This window comes from Oncorhynchus keta, chromosome 5, assembly GCF_023373465.1.
Source record: "Oncorhynchus keta strain PuntledgeMale-10-30-2019 chromosome 5, Oket_V2, whole genome shotgun sequence".
NCBI classification, from domain to species: Eukaryota; Metazoa; Chordata; class Actinopteri; order Salmoniformes; family Salmonidae; genus Oncorhynchus; species Oncorhynchus keta.
Window position 1 is genome coordinate 31,021,055 of NC_068425.1, and position 16,800 is coordinate 31,037,854.

Here is a 16,800-nt window from a genome sequence, read left to right on the forward strand (position 1 = left end):
CCATTGGAGTCTGGAGCAGTGGAAACGTGTTCTCTGGAGTGATGAATCACGCTTCACCATCTGGCAGACCGACGGACGAATCTGGGTTTGGCGGATGCCAGTAGAACGCTACCTGCCCGAATGCATGGTGCCAACTGTACATTTTGGTGGAGGAGGAATAACGGTCTGGGGCTGCTCCCTCCATAAGTTTACGACAAAACTTTACCAACTGTTTCAAATGGTCAAACTCAGGCCTCCCCATTCTCTACATAAATTCCCAACTGTTTCAATGTTTACACTTAGGCCTCCCCCATTCACTACATAAATACCCAACTGTTTAAAATGGTCAAACTCAGGCCTCCATTCACTACATGAATTCCCAAATGTTTCACATTTTCAAACATTCAACAAGGTCACTATACATCAATCACCAGGACATTTTTATTACAAACATATGCTTTACTTCAAAGAAACAGTTGCACGATCATGTTACATAAGCACTCACTCTATAGCATGAGAAAATCCGGACAGGATTTCCATAGCGTGAGAACATCCGGACTGGATGTCCATAAAAGGGCATAAACAAATAACACTAAAAATAGATCATCAATCACTTTTTCACACATGCCGTCTACTATATTCTCTCTGACAACATGTAACAATTAGGTCTACATATATTTCCTATAGTTGACATATCAATAGATGTCAAATTGTACACACATTTCTATAACAAACTATACCATCAACTCTCTGGGTCAAAGCAATGGCCAAAAATGTTAGAGCACCATAGATGGATTCTGAATGAGTCGCTTAGTGTTATATGTATCTATATTTTTCACAAACCCGTCCATCCCCTCAACTCTCTCTGGGCCAAAATAATGAGCACAATAGAATGTATGATTGAGTTAATTGCTGAATGATAGTGTAAATTAAAGAAACATGCAATGTCATGCAATAAAATGCAAATTAATTACTTAAAAATCATACAATTTTTTTTTTTGATTCCGTCTCTCACAGTTGATTGAAGTGTTCCTATGATAGAAATTACAGAGGTCTACATGCTTTGTAAGTAGGTAAACCTGCAAAATCGGCAGTGTGTCAAATACTTGTTCTCCCCACTGTAAGTGGACATTAAAAACGGACATATTTTTTAAAAATAAAACCATGGCCAGTTTGGGCCAAAGTTGTATGCAAGCTTGCTTTGTAAAAACAAACATAACAGGCTAATGTCTGGGCCACAAATTATTTGCGTTTCTTTCAGTATGGCCCTTGCACTGATTGAGTTTGACACCCCTGGCATACAATATGGACACAAATGTGAAAAATGATCACTATATATAAATATATATTTTAAAGTATAAATTACCAAAGATTACTTGTTTATTACCAACATTACTGAAGATTCAGGTAACTTTAGTAATTTATCGGTTGCTTAGATATTCAGGGTGGTGTTTACAGTATAGCACCAATCATATGTGTGTTAGGAGGCATTACTTAATCTAAACCCAACCTTCACATTTGTCATGAAAGCAGAGACATCACAAGTACATCTCAGACTTTCTCTTTTTCGACTGAATATTAAAATACTGACCTTATGTCTAAAGTTATTGTTTTGACACTTTCTAGTAAATTGACTAGAATGTATGTATATGACTACTACCAATGCCACATAGACCGTATTCAATCTTATTATTTTTGTTGTTGTGACAGCTCATTTTCAATATACCTGCAGAGAAGGGTATGAATGCATCCCTCTTTACAAATTGTCCCTGCTCATCCAGAAAGTGGGCGGGGTTGAAGGTGTGGGGGCTCTCCCATTCACTCTCGTCGTGCAGGACCGACATCAATAGAGGAATCACAGATGTTCCCTGCAGTTAGAGACAAACAAAGAACATTGTTAGCCTCTACAGGATCGCAGTTAGATTTGGGTATGTCATTTTAGGCGAACATTTTAAAAAAAGGGTATGATTCTTAAGACATTTTTAAAGCAAAAGTGATTGACAGCTTGTTCCATTATGTCTGCACAACTCTAAGAACCGGGCAGGATATTTGATAGCACCTCTACCAAGGGCTGACGACTTCCTATGACCCTGCTGATCTCCTCTTGGACCTGGTCTGAGACATAAAGCAGGATGAGAGGTAGTGTAACAAAACCAAAGTTAAACTTTAATGACCCAGCCATGCCTACTAGATTCATAACCTGCGCCCTTTGCCATATTACGACTAGTAACTCCTGAGTGGTTTACACACTATCGGGCTGACCCAATCTGTTATGTGCAGGCTATATATACAGTATGTCACTTTAAGCCTCAAAATGGGGGAAATACTCCTGAGAAACCCTTGTAGCTCGCAGCCTGAGCATTTAGCTTAACCCCTGTAACATAAATTCTGCTGGATGACAATTTGATGCAAGACTCAGATTCAGCATAAACTGAATATCCTACAGTACCTCCAGGCTCTGCCTCTGTATTAGGAATGAGTCCACAAAGCCTCCACACATCTGAGGGTTCAGGGTCTCCTTCAAGCCCCTTGCTCGCTCTGTGGCATCCACCTTCATATCGGCATAATTCTTCTTCAGACGCATCCGGTCCTTAATCCATGGACCCAGCCAGGGGAACATGTTGTACATCTATCAGAATATACACATATAGAATAGCATAAAACTTTATGCAAACATCTGCTTGTATACATTTCTTAAGCAGTGCCCTCTGTAATTATTGGGACAATGAAGCATTTTTTCTTCTTATGACTCAATACTCCAGGACTACCCGTTATCATGGTAGCATCCACAATTAATGTAGAAGTGTTTGGAAACATTCTATTGTTATTTACAATAAAAGTGACTCCAAAATGACACAATGCATGATTTACTATTCATTTCTATTGGGCACAACATAATCTGAAACACAACCAAAACAAACAGCAAATGCATCCAGCAAGTGTTTAGAGTCACAAGCTTGATGTAGTCATTGTGTGCTATGAATATGGGAAAATATTTGACTTTTTACTACTTTAATACACAGACGTGAATTTGTCTCAATACCTTTGGTCCCCTAAAATGGTTACAAAAAGTGCTGTAATTCTAAATCGGTTCACCTGATATTAATACAAATACCCTCAAATTAAAGGCTGACAGTCTGCACTTTAACCTCATGGTAAATGTTTGATTTAATATCCAAAGTTCTGGAGTAGAGAGCCAAAATAAGGAAAACATGCTTCACTGTCCTAATAGTTAAGGAGGACACTGTATACTATTATAGCATGTATATAACTATTACTACATGGAAATTAGAATATTGTCATGCCTGATAAATCTCTTAACAAGTTTTTGCCAACTTGTTTTACATTTATTGAAAGCAGTAACTGCACAGTTGGTAGAGCATGGCGCTTGTAACGCCAGGGTAGTGGGTTCGATTCCCGGGACCACCCATACGTAGAATGTATGCACACATGACTGTAAGTCGCTTTGGATAAAAGCGTCTGCTAAATGGCATATATTATTATTATTATTATTATGTATTCTGAACTTTTCATGACTCTAGGACCAGGAAAATGGTACTTGCAAAAGAAACAGGAAGTTTTACTCTGATTCAGTTGGCTCCATAGACTTGATAGACGGCTCACATGCTACAAAGCGTGTTTTATCATGTGCAGTGCCATTGAGGATTTTCACTATTTTAAAGTAGTCATTTGAATTCAAACGTTTATTGACAGTCAGTAAGAAACTATAAGGGGTAGCAGGTAGCCTAGTGGGTAGAGCGTTGGGCCAGTAAATGAATGGTTGTTGGAACGAATCCCCAAGCTGACAAGGTAAAAATGTCATTCTGCTCCTGATCAAGGCAGTTAAGCCACTGTTCCCCTCTATGCTGACATTGTAAATAAGAATTTGTTCTTAACTGACTTGCCTAGTAAAATAAAGTTGTTATTTTTATTTATTTAAATACTGCCATCTGGAGTGTGTTGTCTGAACAGGCATAAAGCCAAGGTTGGTGATTTACTGCTACCTGCAGTTACGGAATGTTTGCTCAGTAATATCATTAATTGGCTGATCCCTCCTGCTGACATGGATAGAATGATGTGATCCCTCCTAACCCAACGCAAGTTCCACCCACATGACTACTTCAACAGGGTGAATGTCCTCAATGGACATCTAGGAAATAAAACACTAGTCAGACTGAGCTTCATTTGGAAAATACATGAGTCAACCATCGGATAGAGGGCTCTTTGCCATGATGGCATTGCCCATGTTAAAACAGGCTTTGTGGCAAGCCATCATGGCAAAGAAGAGCCCTCTATCCAACTCTATGGTTGACTCATGTATTTTCTAATTGAAGCTCAGTCTGACTCGTGTTTTATTTCCTAGTTATATTGATTGCACCAAGACTGTAATTATCTATTGAGAAAGTAGAGTAAAAACAGAGTGGACTGAATGAGCAGAATGTACCTGAACTGATGCGCAGCCTATAAAGTCTCATTGGCCCTAATCGACATGCCTGTAAATAGGGGGTCAGTGTATTCAAACCTGCTGCCATAGACAATGGCCAAGATTACGTTGGAGATTGTGTAATTTAGAGGCTGGGTGGTGTCAAATGCTGTACCTGTGATAAAAAACAAGGAAAATGAAAAAGTAAAATAAGTATGAGGCCTGCTGCCTGGATTTTATAAGCCATGTGATTCAAACTAGAAAAGTGGATTCTTGACTAGGCCCGGTTGAAAAATGTGCCATTTTAGCAAAACAGCCCAATGATACCTGGTGATCTCTGTGATAATGTTCTTATTCAAGATAGATTGGGTGACAACATACTTACTGTTTGCAGGCCCATGAAATCACATAAGTCTATGGCCAACGGGGTTCAGTCATAGGAGCAGCACACCACCCTGCATCCCACTGCTGGCTTGCTTCTGAAGCTAAGCAGGATTGGTCCCTGGATGGGAGACCAGATGCTGCTGGAAGTAGAGTTAGAGGGCCAGTAGGGGGCACCCTTTCCTCTGGTCTAACAAAATATCCCAATGTCACAGGCCAGAGGGGACGTTGCCCTGTGTAGGGTACAGTCTTTCAGATGGGACGTTAAACGTGTGTCCTGACTCTCTGTGGTCACGAAAGATCCCATGGGACCAGTGGAGGCTAGTGACTTGAAAAAATGAGGAGGATGGGAGTGAGAGGGCTACTTAGTGTTGGAATGGGATCACATCAGTGATTGAATGAGGGTATGTGACATGAGTTGAGGTGTTCAGAGACTTGACTAGTGCAGGACAGGATTTTACTGGGAACTAAAAACAATAACACAAGACACGACACAGTTAGACAAAAGAGCTAAGAATAAGGTAGTCCAAGCAAGGAGTAAAAAGTGTGTACTAATGTGATTGTGTATGCGATTGACTCTACATACAGTAATGAGAGGAAATTGATAGGGGTATTCACAGTGCTTGGAAGGGAAACATTCAATGCACCAGTGGATGAGAGGGCACAATGAGATGATGTGGCTTCAGTTCATGTCAGGAGAAAGTTAACAATGGTAGTGGAGTGGAGTAGTCATCACCTCATAAATCAGGGAACGAGGGGACTTAGAGGATGTAAATACAAATAGCAGGTACCTTCCATTACAGTTGTGCCTTTGTAGGTTTGGACGAGTTTCTCTATGAAGTTAAACTCAGACATCTCAAAATTCATAAAGTCAAACAGACTGCGCATCTCGCCCACTTGACACATCAAAGTAGCCCAAGAAAGGTTCCTGAATAAATCCCTGATCATCCACATACCTGACGGTGACAGACAACTGAAAGCAGACTGGTGGCCAGTGGCGTAGCTCCAGCCGGTGTGGTCGCACCAGGGCCTGCAACATACATGGGCCCCGTGATGGGCCCGGATCTGAATACCTCCCCATCACGCCTAAGTATTCATTGTTGACGCGGATCCATCATGTCTATAACTTGACAACAAGATCTTTCTTTAATCTAGGTTATATGATAGATGATAAATGATCCCACTGATGGTTTCACCAATAAAATGATTTTTTGCCATGACATAAGTCAGTATGATATTTTAGTGTATTGATGACAAATCTAATTAATTAGCTAAATAACTCATATTATTCAATGTTAAGATAATGAAATGCCTTCTGGGATTCATTGTGTAAATACTCTCCAAAGCATTGTTGTTTCTGTCATCGTTTTAAGCAACAGTTGAGCTAGCTAACAAGAGACAACAGCCAAAAAAAAAACAATTGAGAGAAAGTCGAGAATTGAAAATGACAGGTATAAAGATCAGCAATGTGTCACACCCTGACTTTAGTTATCTTTGTTTTCTTTATTATTTTGGTTAGGTCAGGGTGTGATGAGGGTGGTATGTGTTTTCCCTGTCTAGAGTTTTTTGTATGTCTAGGGGTTTTCTAGTCTAGGGTTTTATATGTCTATGGTTGCCGAGATTGGTTCTCAGTCAGAGGCAGCTGTTTATCGTTGTCTCTGATTGGGAACCATATTTCGGTAGCCATAATCCTTGGTTTATCTGTGGGTTATTGTCTATGTGTAGTTGCATGTCAGCACTAGTGTTTATAGCTCCACGTTTGTTTGTTTTGTTAGTTTTTTTCAGTGTTCCGTTAATAAAGGGAGAGGGATGTATTCTCATCACATTGCGCCTTGGTCTCCTCGTTACAACGAACGTGACACAATGTATCAACACAAAAGGGGAGCCCAAAAGAGGAAGGCCAAAAATGAGAAAGCAAAGGAGGTATCAAATGAATTAAATTAGATTGAATTTTCAAATGCAGTTCAAGTGCAGCCAGTGTTGGCTTTGGGGATGACCAGTGAAATATACCTACAGGAGCGTGTGCTACGAGTGGGTGTTGCTATGGTGACCAGTGAGCTGAGATAAGGCAGATCTTTACCTAGCAAAGACTTGTTGATGATCTGGAGCCATGGGTTTGGCAACTAATATGTAGTGAGGACCAGCGAAAGCATACAGGTCGCAGTGGTGGGTAGTATATAGGGCTTTGGTGACAAAACGGATGGCACTATGATAGCAAAATGGATGTAGTTTGAGTAGAGTGTTGTGGAGGCTATTTTGTAAATGACATTGCCGAAGTTAAGGATCGGTAGGATAGTCAGTTTTACGAGGGTATGTTGAGCAGCATGAGTGAAGGAAGCCGATTTCAGATTTAACTTTGGATTGGAGATGCTTAATGTGAGTCTGGAAGGAGAGTTTAAAGTCTAGCCTGTCACCTAGGTATTTATAGTTGTCCACATATTCTAAGTCAGAACCGTCCAGAGTAGTGATGCTGGTCGGTTGAAGAGCATGCATTTTATTTTACTAGCATAAGAGCAGTTGGATGCCACGGAAGGAGTGTTGTATGGCATTGAAGCTCATTTGGAGGTTTGTTAAGTGTTCAAAGGGGAAAATGTATACAGAATGGTTTCGTCTGTGTAGAGGTGGATCAAAGAATCACCCGCAGCAAATAAATAGTATAATTGATGTTATAAACTGGGTGGTTCGAGCCCTGAATGCCGATTGGCTGACAGCCGTGGTATATCAGACCGTATACCATGGGTATGACAAAACATTTATTTTTACTGCTCTAATTACGTTGGTAACCAGTTTATAACAGCAAGAAGGCACCTTAGGGGTTTGTGGTATATGGCCAATATGTCATGGCAAAGGACTATGTTCATGCACTCCGTGATGCGTCGTGCCCAAGAACAGCCCTTAGCCATGGTATATTGGTCATATACCAAACACCCCCTCATGCCTTATTACTTAAACATATTACTTTTAAAGTATGGTTACATTTCATTTGCTCTGTTAATGCAGTGTCTAGTCATTGTGCAAAAGCACGGCAGCTTTATATTGCTATAGAATTCACACAAATGCCTTACTATACGTCATTCCCAAACATTTTATGATGAAAATGACCATATCTAAGTGCTCACCTGTCTGAAGATATAAACGAAAAGATGTCATATTCTTCCTGGGGGTGTATATGAACAGATGTTAATACCATTTCATGTTGCTAAAATACTGTCAGTTCCACTTTAAGACTTTATTAAATGTTTTGGTGAAATCTACAAGTTGAAAATGTTTCATTGCTGCACAGTGATTGGTTCCCACTGAGCACAGACAGTAATTCAAATTCTATTCTATGCCGAACCCCAAGTTGACTAAATGGACCAGAATTTGACGAACTGTTGCCGATGTCAAGCACACTCAACTGTATTATTGATTAGCAATACATATGGAGCCCTCTGACACGCTACTAATCAAATAGTCAAAGGCCAATCAGAAGCCTACGTCTTAGCTTATTTATCTTTGGGGTGTAATCAAGCTTAGCAGAGTCAATCATCTAACTGTTATCAATAACAGACACTGTTAGTGTTATGTACCTTTGGTTGGCCCGTTTGAATGGGACAAGAAAGCTTAAAGGTGCAATAAAATGGATTTTCGTGCCCAAATATATATATAGTCATTAGTACAGTAGCTAATGTGGCTAGGGCTTACCACTAGCTAATATCAATGGACAAGGAGTAGCTTAAACTAGCCACCAGCTAGCGAACAGTTTGTAAACAACTTCACTTTAAGTGAGACCTTTTGGCTGCTTTTACACAGGTAGCCCAATTCTGTTATTTTGTCCAATTGTAGGCAAAAGTGCTGATATGGTTGGTCAAAAGACTAAACAGTGGAAAAATATCCAAATTGGGTTTCATGTGTCAATGCAGTCTTTCTTTGTTTCAAGTCTCCTTCCATAACTAGAACCGCTCATGGAGTGAAAGCAGTTCCACTCCTGCTGGAGCTTATGGTTAGTCATTGTTCTAGCTAGCAGATCTGGCTAGGTATGTTTGCTAGTCACATAAAAACATGCCCACAAGGGTAGGTATAGATATAGATATCAACTACTGATAACATTAGCTAGAAAAATGATTGACTTTACTTAGCAACAACTGTCCAGTCCCAGACAAGGCAGGACAGCAAGCAAAAACAATTGCATTCTGTACATACATAATAGCAGTGCTTTGTATCAATCAATTACATTGTTGGATTGTAGAGCAATCAAATTAAACCAAAACCATTGAGGGACTGGTCTTATCTCAGACCTGGTTCACAGCACAGCCGGTGAGGTAACCCATTTCAGCATGTTTGTCTAAAGTGGAGCATTTGTTCATGTATAATATACATTAGGCCCAGACTCATCTCACACCTGGTTCACAGCACAGCCGGTGAGGTAACCCATTACAGCATTTTTGTCTAAAGTGGAGCATTTTTTCTAAGTCATGTATAATATACATTAGGCCCAGACTCATCTCAGACCCGGATCACAGCACAGAGCTGGTGAGGTGAAGGGTTGAGGGTGAACCCCACGGATGGTGTGAGGTCCAGATCATCCTCTGTTACTCCAGGAGGAGGAGAGAAATGAAAGCGCTGCAGGAGGGAGGTGAAGAAGAGGAAGAGTGCCATCCTGGCCAGACCCTCCCCCAGACACACCCTACGACCTGGAAGAAGATAAAATGAGGTAGACAACATAACAATTAGGTTTACATAGATTCCTATAGTTCACATATAAATATGTCAAAAATGTACACACATTTTATACCATAAACTCTCTGGGTCAAAGCAATTCCCCAAACTCTTCATTTTAGAGTACCATAGAAGGATTCACTTACCCAGTCAGTATGGATACAGAAACAGTGGAACTCACCTGCAGAGAAGGGCATGAAGGCATCCCTCTTGGTGAATCGACCTTCCTCATCCAGAAAGTGGGCGGGGTTAAAGGTGTGTGGGCTCTCCCATTCGCTTCCGTCTTGTAGGACAGACGTCAGTAGAGGAAACACAAGCGTCCCCTTCTTGATGAAATATCCCTGGAAGGTGATGTCTCGGCTGGTGGTGTGGGGGATGGCAATGGGTAAAATGTTGGCCAGTCTCTGGGTCTCATGGATCACTGCATCAGTGTAGGGCAGGATCTTCCTGTCCTCTGCTAAGGGCTGACGACTTCCTATGACGCTGCTGATCTCCTCCAGGACCCGGTCTGAGACAGAAAGGAGGGAGGACCAAAGTTACTACTGTGACGACCCTCCCACTCTGTCTGCCGTATTCTCTCTGTTATTTCCTTATTAGGATGCTGGTGGGCGGAGTTGGGAGGGTCGTCAGCTACATGGGAAACACCTGGGCCCGGTGTCTCCCAGGATAAATACACCACTTCCCCATTCATGGAGAAGACTCTCTCCATGCAGACACCTTTGTAGATTGTGTTGTGGTTCTTGGTGGCCTTTTGTTTGTTTGCTTTGGCACCTTTCAACACCCTGCATTATCACATTCATTCATGCATGCAAAACACTCACTTACACTACGGACTACTGATTACACACACCATTGGATATTTTCCTTAGTTGCTTTAGTTAATAAATATATCTTTTGTTACTCCTCATCTCCACGTTGTCTCCCTTTTGTTACGGGCTTTGAGCCGGTTCGTGACACTACCCTCAGAAAATGTCATCTTAATCTTTACCCTGGACATTTTATAATTTTTACAAGATGGCTTGATAACTGAATTAAGCTGGGAATTATACCTTAACCTACATACCAAAACAGTTACCTTTTCTGCACAGTTCAATGTTCTCACTTAATACATAACACCTTTTTGTAGTCAACAGCTACACAATAAGTAAATTGTGTAAATCACGTCCAACAAAACTGTTCGTTTCTGGATTGTTTGAACACATCCCTCAAAACAGGGATAATGCAAACAAAAAAAGTGTTTGCCAAAACACCACATTTCCCTGGCAAAATGCACTAACCCGATCAAAACCTGTCACTAAATGAACTATCAAACAGTATAATTTGTCATAGAACAAGATGGTAATCTCAACATTCAATGCATAATGTCTCAACAAATACCAACTAACACCAAGTCAGGTGCAGATGGTGAGTTTAATAATAACCAACATAGCGAATACAAAACAAGATCGGCATCAGGACATGAAAACAGAACCAGTACTGCCTGATGACTGGGGTGGGTGAGGACTATAAGGAGGGAGAGTAATCAGGGTGGTGATGAAGTCCAGGTGGGCTTAATGATGGGAGCAGCTATGCGCAATGTGGGTTGCCAGGACCGGTGAGAGTAGACCAGCGACGTTGATTGCAGGAAGGAGTGAGCAGGCGTGACACTATCACCATCAATAGACAGGATATAACGGCCTCTATAAATTGTTGCGTTCATATTTTTGTTCAGTGTACATTTAGAAAATGCATTTAGTGTTATGAAAAACAGCACTGTCATGTGTACACTTTTGAAAATCTAAAACATTGTTCCAAATAAAATGCTTATACATGAATGAGAAAAACTGCACACACAAAATATACACCTGTCCAAGCTGGAAGGTTGGAACAAAATACACAGTGGGGAAAGTCAAGTTAGACAGCGGGGAAAGTCAAGCTAGACAGCGGGGAAAGTCAAGCTAGACCGCGGGGAAAGTCAAGCTAGACCGCGGGGAAAGTCAAGCTAGACCGCGGGGAAAGTCAAGCTAGACCGTGGGGAAAGTCAAGCTAGACCGTGGGGAAAGTCAAGCTAGACCGTGGGGAAAGTCAAGCTAGACCGTGGGGAAAGTCAAGCTAGACCGTGGGGAAAGTCAAGCTAGACCGTGGGGAAAGTCAAGCTAGACCGTGGGGAAAGTCAAGCTAGACCGCGGGGAAAGTCAAGCTAGACCGTGGGGAAAGTCAAGCTAGACCGCGGGGAAAGTCAAGCTAGACCGTGGGGAAAGTCAAGCTAGACCGTGGGGAAAGTCAAGCTAGACCGTGGGGAAAGTCAAGCTAGACCGTGGGGAAAGTCAAGCTAGACCGTGGGGAAAGTCAAGCTAGACCGTGGGGAAAGTCAAGCTAGACCGTGGGGAAAGTCAAGCTAGACCGTGGGGAAAGTCAAGCTAGACCGTGGGGAAAGTCAAGCTAGACCGTGGGGAAAGTCAAGCTAGACCGTGGGGAAAAAGCTAGACCGTGGGGAAAAGCTAGACCGTGGGGAAAGTCAAGCTAGACCAAGCTGTGGGAAAGTCAAGCTAGACCGTGGGGAAAGTCAAAGAGTGGGGAAAGTCAAGCTAGACCGTGGGGAAAGTCAAGCTAGACCGTGGGGAAAGTCAAGCTAGACCGTGGGGAAAGTCAAGCTAGACCGTGGGGAAAGTGCATTATCTGATCAACATGGAAGGATGTTGTTTTTGGAAGTGGATTTTTTTGAGAATATTTCTAATTACTTTTTGTAGACTAGTTTAAAAAATATTTTATATTTATTATTAGAACAAAGATTATAATTGAGTATTCTACTCCGATCACTGCTTTCTTCTGAGTTTTTGCTCCACTGCTCTCCCTCAAGTTATGAACCTGTTGTCCTCTATCCTTTATTACCACACCATAGTACAACTCCATATATATATATATATATAACCGGTTGTTTCATTCATGTGGACTACAGCTTCATTCAGTGTTCCAGCAATTGAAACAAACTAAACTGGCCTGTGGTTCAAGTGGGAAATGTTCCCAGCAAGTAAAACCTTGATTGTCTTGCATCACTACAATCACTTGAAGCAATATCTGTACAACAGTGTGTGTCTGTGTGCACATTGATACTTACCCTGTATAAGAGGGTACTTAGCCATTAGCATCAAAGCCCAGCGTAGCGTTGTCCCTGTGGTGTTAGTACCATTAGAAAAAATGTTTCTCACAGAGGATATCAGGTTGTTGTCATGGTAGTGAGAGTTCTTGTTGCCAGATTCCTTATGCATACAGAAAAACACAGAAAAAGCATTTTAAAAAAGGGGAGAAAATATTTGTTTCCATGGCATAGACCAGGGATCATCAACTAGATTCACACGCAGGCGTATATTTATTTATTTATTTTAATTCCCCCGAGCGGACGGCTGGAATATAATTACATATACATTTGTAGACTGCAAATTGACCACAAGAGATAATATTTGACTAAAACCATCATTTCTCAAACCTTGCTCAGAGTTGTAGATAATCTACAACTAGATAATGTTGTGCAAGGTCTCCCACTTAAAAAGATGAGAGGCCTGTAATTTTCATCATAGGTACACTTCAACTATGACAGACAAAATGAGAATGAGATTATGAATTTATTTGCAAATTATGGTGGAAAATAAATATTTGGTCAATAACAAAAGTTTATCAATACTTTGTTATATACCCTTTGTTGGCAATGACAGAGGTCAAATGTTTTCTGTAAGTCTTCAAAGTTTCACACTGTTGCTGGTATTTTGGCCCGTTCCTCCATGCAGATCTCCTCTAGAGTAGTGACCTTGAATTGCTTTTTACGAAGCCACTCCTTCGTTGCCCGGGCGGTGTGTTTGGGATCATTGTCATGCTGAAAGACCCAGCCACGTTTCATCTTCAATGCCCTTGCTGATGGAAGGAGGTTTTCACTCAAAATCTCATGATACATGGCCCCATTCATTATTTCCTTTACACGGATGAGTCGTCCTGGTCCCTTTGCAGAAAAACAGCCCCAAAGCATGGAGTTTCCACCCCCATGCTTCACAGTATGTATGGTGTTCTTTGGATGCAACTCGGCATTCTTTGTCCTCCAAACACGACAAGTTGAGTTTTTACCAAAAAGTTCTATTTTGGTTTTGTCTGACCATATGACATTCTCCCAATCTTCTTCTGGATCATCCAAATGCTCTCTAGCAAACTTCAGACGGCCTGGACATGTACTGGCTTAAGCAGGGGGACACGTCTGGCACTGCAGGATTTGAGTCCCTGGCGGCGTAGTGTGTTACTGATGGTAGGCTTTGTTACTTTGGTCCCAGCTCTCTGCAGGTCATTCACTAGGTCCCCCCGTGTGGTTCTGGGATTTTTGCTCACCGTTCTTGTGATCATTTTGACCCCACGGGGTGAGATCTTGCGTGGAGCCCCAGATCGAGGGAGATTATCAGTGGTCTTGTATGTCTTCCATTTACTAATAATTGCTCCCACAGTTGATTTCTTCAAACCAAGCTGCTTACCTATTGCAGATTCAGTCTTCCCAGCCTGGTGCAGGTCTACAATTTTGTTTCTAGTGTCCTTTGACTGCTCTTTGGTCTTGGCCATAGTGGAGTTTGGAGTGTGACTGTTTGAGGTTGTGGACAGGTGTATTTTATACTGATAACAAGTTCAAACAGGTGCCATTAATACAGGTAAAGAGTGGAGGACAGAGGAGCCTCTTAAATAAGAAGTTACAAGTCTGAGAGAGCCAGAAATCTTGCTTGTTTGTAGGTGACCAAATACTTATTTTCTACCATAATTTGCTAATAAATTCATTAAAAATCCTACAACGTGACTTTCTGGATTTTCTTTTCTCATTTCATCTGTCATAGTTGAAGTGTACCTATGATGAAAATTACAGGCCTTTTTAAGTAGGAGAACTTGCACCATTGGTGGCTGACTAAATACTTTTTTGCCCCACTGTACAATAGTTATCTTTTGTTTGTATTTATTCCCATCCTTCAGCTACCCTCAACCCCACCCATCTATCTCTGAAGACCATTCAGCTTGATTTATATTTGCCATATATTTCTAACTGTGCTGTTTCACAAACGTTCTGAACCTATATATTTTACGGACACCATATGTTTTACATGAGTTATCTTGTTTTTAATTTAGATGTTTTTAACTGTAGTGGGATTTCATACCTCCAGGGTCTGCTTTCGGACGAGAAACGAGTCCACAAAGCCTCTACACATCTGAGGGTTGAGAGTCTCCTTCAGCCCCCTCACCAGATCCTCCATCTCCTTCTTGTTTTTCTCAATATTCTTCAACAAAAGCTTCCTGCTTTTCAGCCAAGGGCCCAGCCAGGGGAACATGTTGTACAACTATCTCCCCGTAAACATAAAGTTAAGCATGAATTACCCTCTATTATTCCAGTACCCCAGTACAAATTTGAATAACTATTACATTTTCCTGGTTTAGTCAAGTGTGACCAGTATGTTTTTCACTCTGAGAATAATGGCAAAGTAAACATCATGAGCACATAGTACAGTACCTGAACTGAAACGGAGCCTGCAATTCGTAGGTTCTCATTGGCTCGATCCACTGTGGCTCGGAACTTGGAGTCAGAGTATTCAAACCTGCTGCCGTACACAATGTTGGAGATTACGTTGGCGACAGCATAACTCAATGGCTGGGTTGTGTCAAATGCTTTACCTATTAAAAAGATCAAGATCAGAAATTCAATTAGAAAACCTAAGGATTTTTTAAATGTAATCCTTTTTTTGCTTTCAAAATCAAACCTATGAATTCTTACCCTCATGTTTATCCAACACTTCAATCAGGTAATGAATTTCCTCTAAGATTTTCTCCTCACTCCCTTTCTTGCCCATCCCAAAGTCTCTAAGGTTTGTCAGGGCAAAGTGCCTCATCTCTTTCCATGAGTCTCCATTGCCAAACAGAATACCTATTTAAAATTAACATTGTGCAGGTGTCAGGAACTAATCATGTCAGGAGAGAATCATATATTTGTCACATATTTATAGCTCCAAATATGCTTGCTTGACAGAATATTGTTGAATGCAACAGTTAACCGGGATTACAAGTTTCACATACTACATTACCATGTCCATTGGTGAAATCATACAACACAGGAAGCATGCCCCTGTCCCCAAACTCCTCTGCATGGTTGACCAGCGCCTGCTTGACCGTCTTGTATCCTGCCAGGATGACCACTTTTGTGGGTCCAAAATGAACCGTGAAAACAGACCCATATTTCTTGGACAGCTGTAGAACATAAAATAAGACGAAATGCATGGTTTATTGTCCCGGACAGTCACAATCATGTTTTTCATCAAATTCGATGATATTTGAATGTAACCAGTTCATAGCAGTTTGACCCAAGTAAGAAAAAGTACTGTAGCTGGTACATTGGAAAAGCTGATAAAGTTACTGGTCCCTTCCCCCCCATGTCAAACACTTAGATTCATGTGGCAGGCATTACCTCTGGCTTTATTCAATTTCAGGTAAAAGCGACCATTTTAAAAACACCAATGGTAGCTCTTATAATCTTAACCAGTTTAAATATGTTACACTTTAAATCTGTCATCATACATCTTTGTTTACAAACTGTAAAATAGCTCAAGCAGAATGATACTGATAACTAACCCCTTTTCATGCGTTGTGGTTTTTAGCTAGCAAGCTACTTACCAGCATGCCGGATGTTATAGTGTTAATTTAACGTTGTTTATCAAATGATGAAGACAATACGATCGAGTGTGCAGTGCACATTCGAGCGAAGTTGCTTTATCAATTGGGGAAAACACTCAATGGGTCTTCAGTATTGAATAGCCATTTATTTGTCTATGCCTGCAAATTGTCCTCCTAAAAGGTAGGCTAACCTATGAGACTATGCTAAACGTCACGTGTCACTGTCATCATTCTTGCTGCTTCCAGTTCAGTAGCAGTACCTTTCGAGATCTCAACTAAACAGAGTAGACTATAGCCTATGTATACGTGGTCGGAGAAGCACAGGGTAGTTATCTTTCCAATTGAATATATTTCCTAAATAGGCCTATGATTAGGCTATAGTTTACTACATTGCCTAGAAATAGGGCAACATATTGATCACCCATATTTCTCAGTCTGAAAATCTTCTCACTCCTAAAAGGTAGGCTATGAAAATAGTTCAAGAGAACGTGCAAGTTTCTCCAACTCTGCTCTCTTTAAAACTACATCTAGCATATTTCCTGATATAGCCCAGTAATAGAAAGGGCCATGTGAGAATCGCAGCTAATTTAGCCCATGTCTTAAGTTATTTTTGCGCATTTGATATTGCCTATAGGGCGCAAAATATCTGGGATCATGGC

The 16,800-nt window shown here is 41.0% G+C and overlaps 1 protein-coding gene across 1 annotated transcript; it reads right to left on the bottom strand.

Annotated features, from left to right (window-relative positions):
- Positions 1-7,521: 7,521 nt before the first annotated feature.
- On the bottom strand, positions 7,522-16,300 carry LOC118382912 (cytochrome P450 2K1-like). Its single transcript, XM_052519585.1, has 8 exons — positions 16,142-16,300; positions 15,556-15,718; positions 15,249-15,398; positions 14,988-15,148; positions 14,638-14,817; positions 12,579-12,720; positions 9,663-9,989; positions 7,522-9,456 (listed from the first exon to the last, which is right to left on the bottom strand). The coding sequence occupies exons 1-8, from the start codon at positions 16,145-16,147 to the stop codon at positions 9,269-9,271; spliced, it is 1,317 nt and encodes a 438-aa protein (XP_052375545.1). The 5' UTR covers positions 16,148-16,300; the 3' UTR covers positions 7,522-9,268.
- Positions 16,301-16,800: the final 500 nt, after the last annotated feature.

Coding starts and splice junctions, on each gene's coding strand:
- LOC118382912 (XM_052519585.1), bottom strand. Junction 12,721..14,637: donor TCCGAAAGCAGACCCTGGAG/GTATGAAATCCC, acceptor TGTATGCATAAG/GAATCTGGCAACAAGAACTC. Junction 9,457..9,662: donor CTTCATGCCCTTCTCTGCAG/GTGAGTTCCACT, acceptor ATCTTCTTCCAG/GTCGTAGGGTGTGTCTGGGG.